The 16,401-nt window shown below is 54.7% G+C and overlaps 1 protein-coding gene across 1 annotated transcript; it reads right to left on the bottom strand.

Annotated features, from left to right (window-relative positions):
• Positions 1-736: 736 nt before the first annotated feature.
• Positions 737-15,267, bottom strand: PEAK3 (PEAK family member 3). Its single transcript, XM_044998318.1, has 4 exons — positions 14,778-15,267; positions 10,327-10,445; positions 8,639-9,336; positions 737-2,803 (listed from the first exon to the last, which is right to left on the bottom strand). The coding sequence occupies exons 1-4, from the start codon at positions 14,978-14,980 to the stop codon at positions 1,763-1,765; spliced, it is 2,061 nt and encodes a 686-aa protein (XP_044854253.1). The 5' UTR covers positions 14,981-15,267; the 3' UTR covers positions 737-1,762.
• Between the last annotated feature and the right edge of the window lie 1,134 nt (positions 15,268-16,401).

Raw genomic sequence — 16,401 nt, 5'->3', positions numbered from 1 at the left:
CAAGTGAAATGAATGTGGTGCTCTCACCTTAGCCTCTGAAATGGCCACATGTTCACCAGATAATCTGTAGTTTGAGGATGAGAGGAGTCCTAGTCTCCACCATGCAGGGAAGGGAAACCCCATGAGTTGTAGCTGCCAGGTTGCAATGCTGTTGCCCATGCTGTCCCAATGGTGGGAATAAACAGAGGACTTCTGTCTCTAGGGCTGTCAGCCCAGCACAGAGCAAACAATGAGATTTTCAGGCAGGACTTGGGCATGAACCCAGGGGGTTGTACACTGCTGGCTTTTGCTTCTGCTCACTGCTTGGGTAACCTGAGTCTGGCTTAATGTTTTACACTCAAAGCTGCAACAACACGGAGAAGCAGCATGCAGACAAGGAGGCCTAACGAGTCCAAACACAGACCTCACACCCAAAGTAGGGATTGACAGTTCACATGCAGTTGCTGCTGGTTGGCCAGCTTCATGGGCCTTCATGATCATCCACAGATATGCTTTGCAGGCTGATTCTGATGGTGAGCTCTGGGTTGGTTGGCTGGTTGGTTGGTCCTTCTCCACCAGTGCACCCACATGGGGTAGCCACAAACAGATCCAAACTGTTCATCATACTATCTATGCGATTAGACCTACTCACAGAGCAGTGAAGCTTGGCTTTATGTTTCTCCTTGGACATGTCATGTGGAGTACTAATGTCATAAAAAGTAAGAATTTAAATGGACAGCATTTAAGATTCAGCAGGATCCTGTTTTTATTGAAGGTTTCTGCTACAGGGTTGGTAAATTTCTCTTTGAAATACATTCTCCATGGTAATGCTTATGCAGCAATCAGTTTTTAATAAGTCTATCAGATGTGTCATATTTCTCCTTAATAATGTGACCTTTAAGGCAAACTGGAGTCTATTTTTTAAACAAAATGACCGAATTAGTGGATATGGGGTGGGGAAGAGGGATGCTTCCAGGAAGATTTTGTGTCTAAAGGTCAAATCCTGTAACCCTTACTCAGATGACCTGGTGAGTAAATATGGGAACATTTGGCCCTCAGGAAGAAAGTCTTCCCAGAAAAACTCCAGGGAATTGGGTACAAAACATTGCTTCATGGACTGAAAACTGGCAGAAGGAGCCTAAACCAAGGGTAAGACTACACTGCAGAGTGCACAGTTGTGGGGATTTGTCTACTAGGGAGTTTGGCTCCATCTTATTTTGAACAATCACGAAAGAGTTGGAGGAGGAGGTTAGAGGTGTAAATAGTTGGTTCATGAAGTTCCCAGGAACAGGAAGGAGGCGTGAACCTGAAGGGAAGGGGATGGAGAGATTGCACAAAGGGGACCTGGAGAGGGCAGGGATATGACTAGTAAACAGCCTGAGTTTTATCCTGGAGACACACATGAGAAATACCCCATGGCAGATGTTTAGGATCTGGCTGTGCTGCTGTGTGAGTCAATGGGAGTAGGACTGGGTCCCTAATGGATGCAAGATGCTGAGCAATCTGCCTAGTCTGTGTGTGTCAGGGAGCAGGGAGGTACATTCCACCCCAGAGCTCCACCTGCGGAAGTCCAGCTGTACCTGGCCCCTCTGGCCTATTCTTAGTCCAAGTGCCACAGAAACTTTAGAGTAAATAGGACCTAAGTCTTAAAAGTCTAACACCCCTCGCCCCAGGTTAGCTGCATAAAACTCAGCGTGTCTTCTTCTGGAAAATGAAGAGCTGAGATGAATCTTAGGGCCCAATGAATCCACCTATTTCATAACTGATGCATAAGCTGTCAAGTCTAATGTGCCCCAGGGCTTTCTGAAGCATGCATAATCCTGAGGGTGTGGAGGAGCGTGTGCTCGGTGGTCTCTGTGAAGTACAAACAGCACAGCCACTCTTCCAGTCGTATGGTCACCTCTGCCTCAGACACCTTCTCTGCAAACTTCAGCAGCAGCAGCACCCTTTTAATCGCCACCCAGTTCCGGAGCAAGACAAGAGTGATTTGGTTCCTGGCAAAGAGCTCCTGGCGTGGTCCCCACAACAAGACCTGCAGCATGTTCTTTGCTTGTTCGATGGGCACGCTTCTGCGGGGATCTGGGTGAAGAAGCAGGGTGGCCAGGTTCTGGAGCCCCCATGAATAGATGGACAGGGCTGGGATAGCAGGGAGGTCACCGCTCCTGAGTCCTGAGGGCTTCTCCAAGGGGTTGGGCTGATGCAAGATCTCATAGACCAATATGCCTACCTGGAACTCCTCTGCATTTTGGAAGTGAGCCACAGAGAGCCATTTGGGGGCCATGCTGACTCGGTCTGGATCTCGGGCCACAGAAGTAGATGTCTTCTTTCCTATAGCTTTAGAGAAGTTGCTGATGACCAACCTTGGAAGCAACAGCTCTGCAGATGGATCTTTGTCCTGCTGGCCCAGGTGAGGAGATGGACACTGCACCAAGAGCAGGTTCTCCATGTGAATGTTGTAGTGAGCAACCTTCTGCTGCTTGAGGTGCTCCAGCCCTGTACACAACTGCAGCAGGAGGAGGCAAGCCAGGCGTTCATAGTGCCCAGGCCTGGAGCTGTGGAGATCTCGAGATCCCTTCACAAAATCAGCCAGGGTTTGATAAGGAACCTCAGGAGAGATGGCCACTTGGTTAAGAGGAAGGGATGCACTGGTGGAAACAGCTTCCTCATGTTCTCCAGGAGAGAGCTGACCCAGCTTCTGAGACCTTTCCACTGGCATGAGGTCCTTAGGGAGGGAATCAACGAAGTAGCCAAACACTTGCTGAATGTTGAAATGAGCCCCTACAGACATCTGTACAGAGAGACTGCAGGGATAGGATTTATGGACCTGTTAGGGCAAGAATCAGCAATGCTCAGTCAGCCGAACATGATAAAGAGAACACAATCAATCAATGCAGGCTAGAAAATTTCCAGGGTCATACCAGCCAAGGCACTGTTGCAGTCACTTAACACAGCTGTGTGATTCCCAGTTTGCTGCAGAATTTGGGGCAGATCTGCCGCACACATTGGAGACACCTTGATGCACAAATTAGGTCTGACATGCTGTATAACACAGGGGGACTATGTTGTGGGGGACTCCTGTCTCCCGCTAGAAATAGAAATAACCAATTAGAGTCATGCTCTGCAGCTGGAGGGTGATTAACTAATTTGCCTTCTGGTCAGAGGGGTGGAGCTAGCTAAGGTCCCTTTGGCACCTGGGCCTTTCAAGGAGCTAATGGAGCTCAGTTGAGAGGAGGAAGGAATGTTGTCTCTCTCTGAGGAAGGCTAGACACCTCTGCAGAAACACAGGGAATAAGTAGCTCAAGCTCCTGTGGATGAGGGCCTTGAGATAGGACTTAAATGGGCAGGAGGACCCACAGAGAGCAGCAGCCATAGGCTTCTGTGGGGGAAGTCCTGAACTAGAGCCTGTAAGGAGCAGGGAAGATCCCTAGCGGAAGCTGCTGGAGCCCTTGAGGAGGGAAGGCAGTGAGGGAAAGCCTCCTAAGACAAGAACCAACAGAGAAGGAGCTCTGCAGGAGTAGGTTTGGCTCCTCTGGGGGAGGGCCTGAGGTAGGGACAGGAAAGGCAGAGCCTGAAAGGACAGGAAGAGTTATTAGTCCAGCCCAGAAGGGAGAAGCTAGAGGCCTGGGAACTCTAAAGGGAGGCTGCGTTAAGCACCAGCTGTGGAGAAATAGCACAAGGGTGCTTGAGAGGAAGGAAATGTTCCAAGGAAAAAGCAGCGTGTCTGAAGAAGCCAGCCCCCCGTGATTAATTGCTGTGTAGACCTCCGCTTAGAGCAGGGGTGGACAAACTATGGCCCACGGGCTGGATCCGGCCTGCGAGATTGCCATCCCTGCGCCGCTCCCAGAAGCGGCTGGCACCACATCCCTGTGACCTCTGGATGGGAGGGGGAAGGGGGGGGAGCACAGAGGGTTCGGCGCGCTGCCCTTGCCTGCAGGCACCGCCCCCTGCAGCTGCCATTGGCTGGGAACAGAGAACTGTGGCCAATGGGAGCTTCAGGGGAGGTACCTGCAGGTGAGGGCAGCGCATGGAGCCCTCTGCCTCCCCCTTCCCCAGGGGCCGCAGGGATGTGGTGCCGGCCGCTTCCGGGGCGGCGCAGGGCCAGGGCAGGCAGGGAGTCTGTCTTATCCCCGGTGCACACCGCTGCCACCCCAGAGCCGCTCAAGGTAAGCGGCACCAGGCCAGAGCCTGAACCCCTGCCCTGAGCCCCTTGCTGCACCCCTCCTGCACCCCAACCCCCTGCCCTGAGTGCCCTCCTGCACTCTGCACCTCTCCTGCACCCCAACCCCCTGCCCTGAGCGCCCTCCTGCACCCTGCACCCCAACCCCCTGCCCTGAGTGCCCTCCTGCACTCTGCACCTCTCCTGCACCCCAACCCCCTGCCCTGAGCGCCCTCCTGCACCCTGCACCCCTCCTGCACCCCAACCCCCTGCCCTGAGTGCCCTCCTGCACTCTGCACCTCTCCTGCACCCCAACCCTCTGCCCTGAGCCCCTTGCTGCACCCCTCCTGCACCCCAACCCCCTGCCCTGAGCGCCCTCCTGCACCCTGCACCTCTCCTGCACCCCAACCCCCTGCCCTGAGTGCCCTCCTGCACCCTGCACCCATGCTGCACCCTGCACCCCTCCTGCACCCCAACCCCCTGCCAAGTCCCCTGCTGCACCCTGCACCCCTCCTGCACCCCAACCCCCTGCCCTGAGTCCCCTGCTGCACCCTGCACCCCTCCTGCACCCCAACCCCCTGCCCTGAGCGCCCTCCTGCACTCTGCACCTCTCCTGCACCCCAACCCCCTGCCCTGAGTGCCCTCCTGCACCCCAACCCCCTGCCCTGAGTCCCCTGCTGCACCCTGCACCCCTCCTGCACCCCAACCCCCTGCCCTGAGCGCCCTCCTGCACTCTGCACCTCTCCTGCACCCCAACCCCCTGCCCTGAGTCCCCTCCTGCACCCCGCACCCCTCCTGCACCCCAACCCCCTGCCCTGAGTGCCCTCCTGCACCCCAACCCCCTGCCCTGAGCGCCATCCTGCACCCCGCACCCCACCTGCACCCCAACCCCCTGCCCTGAGTCCTCTGCTGCACCCCTCCTGCGCCCCAACCCCCTTCCCTGAGTGCCCTCCTGCACCCCAACCCCCTGCCCTGAGTCCCCTGCTGCACCCCGCACCCCTCCTGCACCCCAACCCCCTGCCCTGAGTCCCCTGCTGCACCCCGCACCCCTCCTGCACCCCAACCGCTTGCCCTGAGTCCCCTGCTGCACCCCGCACCCCTCCTGCACCCCAACCGCTTGCCCTGAGTCCCCTGCTGCACACTGAACCCTCTCCCACCCCACACCCCACACCCCAGCTGCCTGCCTCAGCCCTACATTCATGGTCTTGCAAGCAATTTCCCCACCCAGATGTACCCTTGGGCCAAAAAGTTTGCCCACCCCTGCCCTTAGAGTCACTCCATCCACCCTCCCTCAGCCCCCTCTATTTGCTTCTTCTCCCTGTTCCTACTTACCCCCTTAGTCTGTAAGGCCCAGATCTTCACGGTATTTAGGTGCCTAACCCCGACTGGCGTTGCTGAATTCAACAGGGGATTGGGCATTGCACAACAATGTTAATTGATGGGACCCTGGAACATTTCTAGCTTGTACTGATTGTTTTGGGGTTTTTTTTTGTTTGTTCTCTGGTTTCAATGGCAGTTGGGTGCCCAGATACCTGGGGGGGGGGGGGGGTTGGAGGGGGGTTTGCCATGGGGCACAGGACATTTGCAGGTTTAAACTAGTGTAAATGGTGAATCCTCTGTGACTTGAAGTCTTTAAACCATGAGTCAGTAACTCACCCACTCCTGAAACAGACCCCTAACCTCTGGCTAAGTGTGGCCTGCAGTGTGTAAGACGTCAGACTAGATGATCACAATGGTCCCTGCTGACCTTAAAGTCTATGAGTCTGTGAGACCTGAGCCTTACAGACTAAATGGACAAGTAGTCACTGGGAGAAGAAGCAAATAGATGGGGTGAGGGCAGGTGAATGGAGCGACTCCAATCAGATCATGGGTTTTAGCAGACTAATTGTGTGCACACATCAGAGAACAAAATCAATCAGCGCAGGCTAAAAATGTTGCAAGGTCACATCTACCGACACAGTGTTGTAATCAATTAACGTTGCTGTGCGATTCCCGGACCACTGCAGAATTCAGTGAAATCCAGGGGTCTTGGCTGCCTAAATACCTTTAGGCCCAGATGCTCTAGCTCTTTGGGGCAAGGAATATTTCCCCCTGAGTGTGATGAGGCCTAGCACCAGGGGACCTCCCGGTGCTACTGTAATATACAAAGGGATGACGATGATATGATGCAGCACATGGCCAGCTACCACCCTCATCTCTAGTGACATTGGGTTTGGAAGAAACTTGCCTTATGGGAAGGCTAATATTGCCCACTGTGACCTGCTCTGTTGGCTCCAAGTCCCTGGGCAAGTTGCCAACTCAGCTCCTGGCCAGACACAGGTTGGAGGTCCCCAGTCCAGCCTCTGGCTCTGTTAACAACTCCAGCGGAGCATGGGGCTGGGGGGGCAGCTTTGGAGCATTGCGCTGGGAGCTGCGGCTGAGCCTGTCAGTCTGTTGATTCCTATCTGGAGTTTCCGGTGCCTGGTCCCACAGTGGAATCCCATCTAACCTTTCCAAGTTCACTTCATTTCAGCGCTATAAACTTTTGGCATCAACAGGTGCAACAGATTCATGGGGTCTGATCTCTCCCTGGTGGAAGCCAGTGTTGTTCCTCCAGGGATGAACTTGGCTGGAGGCAGCTGAGTCAGATGACAGCAGGCAGGGTGCATGAGACGCAGCAGGGTGAAATCACACTGCAGGAGCTCCCACTGCCCCACCACCCTGATACCCAGCCTTGGAGAGCGTGATAGATGCTTGTGAAATTTTCCTGGTTGTTTCCAGTGGGCTGCCGTGAACGTGCAACTTGGCTCGGCCGTTAACGCTAGGCATCAAAACGTGGGCTGCTATTCCCAGACCTGGGGTGTTCAGTGTGTGATGGAGGCTGCACTGGGTCTCACTCCAAGCTGCTACCCCGGACTGTTAGGCCAGGCTGCAGGCAGGCGGTGTGATTGCAGTGGGTGTGGACGTACCCAAGCTAGTTTGATTGTGCTAGCTCGCTAACGCTAGCAGGGTAGCTGCAGCGGCACAGGCTAGCTGCCCAAGGACGATGCCACCTAGGATCCTGGGCATGGACTGGGGGGCTAACCTGGGCCACAACCCGTGTCACTGTGGCTACGCTGCTATTGATGGAGCTAGCTGGGGCGCATCGACCCGTGCTGCAATCACACCTCCCAATTGCAGTGTAAACATACCCTGACTCCTATTGCCCCAGGCTGCCTTCCAGCACCTGCTGCTGGCTGGTATCACTGCAGCCTGTCGGGGCAGGTTTTCACGTGTTCAGTGCCCGGAACTGGGGCTCTACACCCTGAAAACGGCCCATCATCTGCCGAGGTCTGAGTTGCAGGTCCTCTCGGCTAACCCCAGAGCCCCCCGCTGAACCCCAAGTCTGGTTATCTTGGTGCTTTGCCTGGAACGCCCCATTATCATGGGTGATGCTCCTGGTGAAAAGACACCCCTTCCCCCCCCCCACACACACGCACCCCCCGCCCGAGCTGGATCAGCCTGTCTTCGCTGGGGGGAACCAACAAGCCACACTCCTCTACTCTTCACTCTGACACTATCTGATGCCCCTTGGAGGCCAAGAACAACTGGCTGGATAACCCAACACAGACTATAATGGACAAAGAAAGTCCACCGAGGGGCCTGAGGAGTTTGGGGATTCGGCTCTGCACCCTCTCGTCTCTAGTTCAACTCCAGCCCAGATCAGTTGTAACTGAAACTCATCCTGCACTCAGGTCAAACTGCTACTGGGGATGGTGGAAGAAGCTATTCTGGGGGTAACGGGCTTCCCGGGGCACCTTTGCCCAGCAGTATGGACTCGTTCATGTTGCGACATTGAAAATCAAGACCATCTGTCAACTCATTATGAGGGAAAAGCGTCACTGGTTTTTTATGATCCTTTTGAGAACCGTGTAAAGAACCACCGATGCCTCCCCAAAAGGTCTGGGGAGCATCTGACTGGGTCTTTCTGATACAGCATGAGCTTCTGATTGCTCCAGCTGATTTTTTGTTCTTCCGTACTGGGGTGGTGGCATGAAAAGCGGATCGTGGTTCATCTGCTCCTGCTGCCACGCCTGCCCCCCAGCAGTGAAAAACCGCTGCTGGGCCCCAGCCCAGCTGACTGCTGTGGCAATCCTGAGGAAGTCACCAATAGCAGATTTTCACCATAAAATCAATCAATCACCCTTTCCCCATTGATCGCAAAGCACTTGCACTAGGGTGGGGTCAGAATCGTAACCTCCATTTTAGAGAGGGGGAAACTGAGGCCCAGAGAGGCAGTGACTTCTCCAAGGTCACCCAGTGAATCAGAACGCAACTTTCCTGATACCTAGGCCTGTCTAACCCAATAGACCATGCTGTCTAATCCCCACACCTCACTAGTAAGGAGCAGCAAGGGATGGGCTCCTTGGGACCAGAAATCTATTTTTCATGGAGATTCTCAGACTTGGTGGTGGTGGTGGTGAGCTGCACGGATCAGGGCTGCCCTGACTCAGGTCTTTCCCCATCTCTAATATTTATGGTTACCTTGGCTGCGAATATTTGCTGGGCTTGCACAGAGGCACAGGAAACACGATAATACCAGGCGTCTCCTGTTTCACAACATGGCTCCTTGTCTAAGAGCGTGAAATCTGCCCACTTCTTCTTTCCGGCAAGCTCTGCTCCCGTCAGCTGCTGCTCCTCCTCCTTTCCGCCCAGGATCTCCTGCGCCCGTGCCGTGAGATGGATCAAAGATGCCAGGTGGCACCCCATCACCTTCTCATAGACGTTGGCCGTGCTCGCCAGGTCCTCGAAGAAGTAGACAAGCTCCCCATCGGGAGTAGTGAACGTCAGTTCTTCTGTGGTGATGTGCCTGGGGACAGGGACAGGGTGAGCTTTATGCAGGGCGTCCCAGGGCTCAGATTCACCCAGGCTTTGGGACTTAGGCAAGTATCTTTTAGGGCCGCAGAGAAATCCTTCCGTCGACTCAGAGTAGCTGCGGCTGCCTCCCCTGCTGTGTGTGGAGACTTCATACAGGGTGTTGTGGACAGAGTGCGGCGTGGGGAAGTGGGCACTCTTGCATGGGTAGTAGTGATGAGTCTGCATCTCGGGCAAGGACCTGGTTCTGCTGAGCTGCTTTTTTGGCAGGGGTGGAGGGAGAGGATCACGGCTGGCCTCAGACGGGGGCTTTTCAGGTGACTCCCCTCGGCATGCCTTGGCTGGCACCAAGTGTGCTCGCATTTCCCCTGCAAGGGAATAACAATTACAGGTTTACACAGCCACCACCTCCGGCCTCAAGATGCTTCCCAGGTGCTCAGTGAGGCTGCAACGACCTACACTGGGCAGCTCCTGTCTGCATCCCTGGCCTAGTCACCCACTGTTCTGCCCCTGTCCCCCAACCCCAATAGCTCCTTCACCTGGAAGTATCTCTGAGCCTTCTTCCCTGCTGCCTCTTCCGTCTGCAATGCACCTTCTAGAGCAACTGGCCTCGTCTCCACCACCACCTTCCGATCCGTCCTCCGCGCTCACTGCTTCCCTCTAGCCTACAAGCCGCGAGAGGGCAGGGGAGGCCTAGGGTTCAGACGGGGGATGGAGGAGCTGTGGCATGGGGGGCATTTCCAGAGAGGGGTCATGGCTGGGGGCAACTCTCAGCTTGCAGGACAGCTCACAGTTAGTGCCAGCATGGTGACACCCAGTCAAATCCAGGAGTTAACTTGCGCCCCCTTGTTGTCCCACTGACCCTGGGGGACCAGTTGTTCACCCCCCTGCACCTCTCCAGGTACACGAGGCCTAACTCCCGCTGCGAAATCACCAGCCCCACCCTGAGCTTTTCCTCCTTTTGAAGTACTGATCAGGATTCAGAGCTGGAGGGCTAACGTAAGAGGGAAGAACCACAACTGCATGGGAGGCCAGATTGTCAAGTGCTCGGTGTGATCCAGTGCTCAGTGTGTGTTATGAGCCCTCTGGGCCTAACCCACAGGGAATACGAGTCGGTTACAGGCCCTACCTAAACAGCTTCGGCTCAGGCTGTAGCAATGCCTGCATCGCTCTCGCCAAGTCCCCGGTTCGATCCCCACCGTGTCGGCCAAGAGGGCGGCCATCATGCGCAGCACCCCACGTTCACCCCCTGGGCCAAGCTCTTGCGAAAACCCGGCCGACAGCTGCTAGCCGCACCCAGCTCTGCACCAGTGAGTTGGTGGCCCAGTTCCCTCTGAGCTCTGCTGGAGGCCACTCACCTATGTTGCTGTAAATGAGATCTCCCTGGGCTCCGTGCTGGGCAGAGCTGCCAGCCCCCGCGGCCTGCATTGGCAAGCTGAGCTGAGAGCTGCTCCTGCTTCTGGCTGGGATGAGCTCTCTGTAGGGAGGGAAGGGGAGGTTAGGCCAAACTCCCAGCAAAGTTTCCTCCATTTTCTGCCGGTGAAAGAGAAACTAAAGAAAAGGGGAAGTGGGTGATGCTTGAGGGCCTCCAGTTTGCAAAGGGGCCGGGGCCTGGGAAGTCTGCAAGCTTTGCCATTGTCTGGGCTGCTTCTCGGCAGTAGATGGCAGCATTGCCACGAATTCCACGGTGGGAGAGGGAATAGCTCTGACTAAGGGGACCAGATGTCCCGATTTTATAGGAACAGTCCCGAGTTTGGGGTCTTTTTCTTATATAGGCTCCTATTACCCCCCCACCCCCTGTCCCGATTTTTCACATTTGCTGTCTAGTCACCCTATCTCTGACTCAGAGACCTTACGGTCAGAAGGGGCCATCGTGATCATCTAGTCTCTGACCTCCTGCATGTTGCAGGCCACAGCGCCTGACCCAGGACCATCATGTGCTGGTGAAAGAGAGGAGCTTCCGAGCTTGAGTAAGGGAAGTTGGCCAATAACAGATATTGCTCCACCTGCCTTTTCTCGCTAATATCCTGGGACCAGCCTGGCTCCAACCACTCTGCTTAAAGGCAGAGCCCTGCAGAGGGTTGGGGCTGGAGTGGGACATTCTCTCACCCAGCTTAATCATAGAATCTCAGGGTTGGAAGGGACCTCAGGAGGTACCTAGTCCCACCCCCTGCTCAAAGCAGGACCAACCCCCAACTAAATCATCCCAGCCAGGGCTTTGTCAAGCCTGACCTTAAAAACCTCTAAGGAAGGAGATTCCACCACCTCCCTCGGGAACCCATTCCAGTGCTTCACCACCCTCCTAGTGAAAAAGTTTTTCCTAATATCCAACCTAAACCTCCCCCACTGCAACTTGAGACCATTGCTCCCTGTTCTGTCATCTGGTACCACTGAGAACAGCCGAGCTCCATCCTCTTTGGAACCCCCTTTCAGGTAGTTGAAAGCAGCTATCAAATCCCCCTTCATTCTTCTCTTCTGCAGACTAATAATTTGCTTTCTCGTTCACACTCCTTTCATAGGGTGCTACAGTCATGCGTCCCGATCCATACTTCTGTTCCCCTCTCCCCGCACTGTGCAGGGTATATTTGTGTGCGTCTCTGGGGTTGAATCCAGGCCATTAGCAGCCCTTGGAAGGGTGGCCTTGTTTTCTCCTCTGCCCCCTCCCGTGGACAGACCCCGTGTGGGCGTATCGCAGGCTGGGAGCATACTGAAGGTGGACACATGGGAAGACCCAGTCACGTCCACACAGTTACAGCAGCACCTGGAATCAGTGTGCAAGTCGGACTCCTGCCATAGGGAGGGGACCAACGTAGGTTTGGAGCCCTGAAACGTCACGTGACTGGGAGCAGTCCCTCATCAGCCTTCCTGCGTGTGTCACACCCTTATTAACTGGGTGATGGGACCCTGGGGAGCAGCGAGCTCTAGAGGGCTCTAAATGTCCCAACAAAATACGCAGGTTTGGAGGGGAACCCGGCTGTAGAAAATCAGATTGTGACCTGGGGAGGAGTGGGGCGAGTAAGAGGAAGGCGTGTTCTGGGCTGAGAGTCAAGACTCTTCAGGTGGTTGCTAAAGAGAGCAAAATACAGAAGCCAGATCCCTTCCCTGGATCAGAGCCAGAGTCTCTGGCAGGTTCAGTTCCTAACCCACCCTGTTGGGGCTACGGTTATAATTGGGGCCTTTTCAAGGAAGCCAGCAGTTTGTTGGGCCTTGTTTGTTTTTAAACAAACCCTAAATCCTGCAAACATTTCTCCACATGCTGGGCCAGATCCACCCCCTGGGGGAGCCCAGGGAATTACACCAGGGATCAGACTGGCCCCTTTGGCTTTTTTTTTTTTTGAAGCACCTGATAACGGAAGAGCCTTTTAACTGAGTCCCTATTTGACTCTGGGCTCACCAGGCCACCTCCAAGCTGTTCCTTAGCTGGCTCCGTCATTGACTTTCCACCAGGTCATTGCTGCGGCCCCCGCGCTGCCTGAGCGCTTCGTGCGAACAGCTCCCACAGGGGGAAGTTTCGCGAGAGGAATTGAAGTGAGATGCTTTACGAGCGCAGGAGAAGTGTGGTCAGGGCTGTTCAACCACAGATGGCAACGGGGCTTTTAGCAGCCACCGGCTCCCCGTGGGGCGGAGGCTCCCTGCACAGTAACCAGACGCCTTCCTGAAAATTCTGTGTGTGGGGAAAGGGGCAGGTGCCGCGGCAGAGGCACATTTTGGGGCAATTTGTCGAAAGGGGAGAGTACGGGACGGGGAGCCATTAACTTGAAGCATGATCTTGGACACATCTCTTCACCTCTCTTCTTCCCCTCCATGCCCCCTCCTTCCCCCCCCCCCCAAATCTGGGAAATGGTGGGGTTGATGCTGCTCTACCTCCTGGGGGTGCTTGTGAGAATTGCTGAAGGTTAGCAGAATGGTGTAGAGCTGCGGTTCTCCACCAGGGCTCCGGGGAGGGCGACCAGACAGCAAGTGTGAAAAATCGGGACAGGGGGTGGGGGGTAATAGGAGCCTATATAAGAAAAAGACCCCAAAATCGGGACTGTCCCTATAAAATGGGGACATCTGGTCACCCTAGGTCCGGGGACCCCTAGGGGGCTGCGAGCAGGATTCAGGGGGTCCGCCAAGCAGGACTAGTGTCAGACTCGCTGAGGCCCAGCGCAGAAAGCCCCGAGCCCTGCCATCCGGGGCTGAAGCAGAAGCCTGAGTAACTTGGCTTCACAAGGGCCCCTGTGGCGTGAGGTCCCAGGCAACTGCCCTGCTTGCTACCCCTTAACACCGGCCCTGGCTTTTACATGCAGAAAACAGGTGTTGTGGCACAGGTGGGCCGTGGAGTTTTTATAGCATGTTCGGGGGGGGGGGGGGCGGAGGGAAGGTTGAGACCCCCTGGTGCAGAGCATAATCTGGGCAGGCTCCTGTTGGTCCGTGCGCTCCTGGACTTGCAAACATTCATGGACCCCTGTGTGCACGTGTGTGTATACTACAGGCCTGTGCACACGCCCTGTCCCTGCGTGCAACTGTTTCCTCTGCAACTGTTTCTCTCCTGTTTTAGCTGTGCACGTCCGTCCCTCGGCAGCTTAGCCCTTCACCTCCATTTCATCCCAGATGTTTAACCTCCAGAGGTGGCTGAGTAGGAGGTTCAGGGCCTGGGACAGGACAGAAGGGGAGGGTGCTTCCTGCGAAATATTAGCCATGCAGATTCCTAGACGGGGCTTTGGAGAGCAGGCCTCGCAGCTTGGCTGAGGAGGATGCTGCTGGGGACAGCAAGCTGATCCTAGTTTATGGGGGCTGCCACCACCCCGTGAGCTGATAAGGAGCTCCCATGAACCAGGTTCATTCTAGGATGAAACTCGTGCCCCTGGAATCAAAAGGATGTGGCAGGGATTTTTCAGTCTCCTAACGGATCCTTAGGTCCCTCGTGTCCTGTGCATCAGTGGGCTGGAAAAGCTGGGAAGGACGATCCCAAGGGCTCTTAGAACCCCCCCACCCCCACTGTTCAAACTGCACGGTAGACAGGGACTCAGAGCCTCCAGCTCGCCGATTTCAATCGAGGCTGAGCAGTTGGCAGTGTCCAAAGGTAGCTGATCCGAGAGCTCTGTGATGTGAGTTTGGGGGGTAGCCTCCCCAGTGGACGCGTGTCCACATCACCAAACTTCCCTGCTGAACTCAGTAGGCCTGAGTTAGACAGCACCCAGAGGGAGGGATTCACTTCATCCCCATCACAGAAATCATGCTTAATACACAACCCAAACCTTCTGTAAGAGAAGGAGAGTCGTCTCCTGGGGTCTATGCCTGCCTCCGCCACTGACTTGCTTTGTGATTCCCCAGTACGTCACTTAACCTCTTTGTGCCTCAGCTTCCCATTGTCTTCCCAGTGAGATCAGTCAGCCCGTGGAACAGATTTGGAGCTCAGCGGTGTCCAGATGTGGGGTTCAGATTTGGTCTTTAACAGAGAGAGGTGCTAGTCCCAACATTTGGATAAAGGTTGGGGGCTGGAATTTGACAACCCCGAAGTTTAGGGATATTTGAGTCTGAGGTTCTGGTCCACACCCGTCTCTGGTCTTTTCCAACTCTAACCCTTTGTGATCTCACTGCAAACACCTGTCTTCCCCCTTCCCTCTGCCTCTCTGCTCTTATTGATTCATGAAGTTATTGGGCTCGAATGCAGTGTTTAGGTGAAATTCTCAGGGCTTTGCCATGCGGGAGATCAGATTAGATTATCGTAACGATCCCTTCTGGCCTTGAAAATCTACAGATTAATTTTGGGGACCTGGGAGGTGCCAGGCCTCGGAAGCATTAGTACAGCAGGAAAGTCTGTTACCTTTGTGTTTTCCCTGGGAGAGGCGGGGGTGCTGCTGGCTCCGACTCCGGCATGTCCTTCCTTTCCAAAACCATCCTCGTGGTGAGTGGATCATCTCGCTGGCCAGCGCTCTGATTCCCATCACTTTCTCTTCCTGGGCCGGCCACGGGCTTGTGACATGTTTGCTGGGGCAGCAGGAGCGGGGCTGCGTGGCTGTCAGACATCGGGAAGGCTTTGAAGCTGCTGCAGGGAGAAGTGGCTGAGCCTGGGGCTGCAGTGGGGAATGGGCTTTCACAGCACTTGGTGTAACCACAGTGCTTACAGGAGGATGTTCTGTCAAACTACGTTTCAACACATCTTGCAGGGCTAAACTAAGCCGTGGGTTAAACTCATCCTTGGTGTCGCTGTGAGAGCAATGGAATTTACACCAGGAACAAATCTGTCCCCACTGGTTTACATTTCCTTCCTTATCTGTGTTGCTTGCGACACCTTATGCTGTTATAAACGGAGAGTGTTACAAAGCTACTGCATAGGCGTGCAGTTTGTTTATGCATAGAATCATAGACTATCAGGGTTGGAAGGGACCTCAGGAGGGCATCAAGTCCAATCCCCTGCTCAAAACAGGACCAAACCCAACTAAATCATCCCAGCCAGGGCTTTGTCAAGCCTGACCTTAAGCACCTCTAAGGCTGAAGATTCCACCACCTCCCTAGGGAACCCATTCCAGTGCTTCACCACCCTCCTAGTGAAATAGTGTTTCCTAATATCCAACCTAGACCTCCCCCTCTGCAACTTGAGACCATTGCTTCTTGTTCTGTCTTCTGCCACCACTGAGAACAGCCGAGCTCCATCCTCTTTGGAACCCCCCTTCAGGTAGTTGAAGGCTGCTATCAAATCCCTCCTCACTCTTCTCTTTTGCAGACTAAATAAGCCCAGTTCCCTCAGCCTCTCCTGGTAACTCATGTGCTCCAGCCCCCTAATAATTTTCATTGCCCTCCGCTGGACTCTCTCCAATTTGTCCACATCCCTTCTGTGTGTTGGTGGGGTGGGGTGGGGTGGGGCAGGAGAAACTGGACACAATACTCCAGGTGTGGCCTCACCAGGGCCGAATAGAGGAGAATAATCACTTCCCTCAATCTGCTGGCAATGGTCCTACTAATGCAGCCAATATGCCGTTAGCCTTGGCAACAAGGGCACACTGCTGACTCATATCAAGCTTCTCATTCACTGTAATCCCCAGGTCCTTTTCTGCAGAAGTGCTGCTTAGCCAGTCGGTCCCCAGCCTGTAGCAGTGCATGGGATTCTTCCATCCTAAGTGCAGGACTCTGCACTTGTCCTTGTTGAACCTCATCAGATTTCTTTTGGCCCAATCCTCCAATTTGTCTAGGTCACTCTGGACCCTATCCCTACCCTCCAGCATATCTACCTCTCCCCCAGCTTAGTGTCATCTGCGAACTTGCTGAGGGTGCAATCCATCCCATCATCCAGATCATTGATAAAGATGTTGAACAAAACTGGCCCCAGGACCGACCCCTGGGGCACTCTGCTTGATACCAGCTGCCAACTAGATATCGAGCCACTGATTACTACCCGTTGAGCCCGACAATCTAGCCAGCTTTCTATCCACCTTACAGTCCATTCATCC

The sequence above is a fragment of the Mauremys mutica genome, chromosome 24 (assembly GCF_020497125.1).
Source record: "Mauremys mutica isolate MM-2020 ecotype Southern chromosome 24, ASM2049712v1, whole genome shotgun sequence".
Lineage (NCBI taxonomy): Eukaryota > Metazoa > Chordata > Testudines > Geoemydidae > Mauremys > Mauremys mutica.
This window is presented reverse-complemented; position numbering and strand designations above follow the sequence as displayed.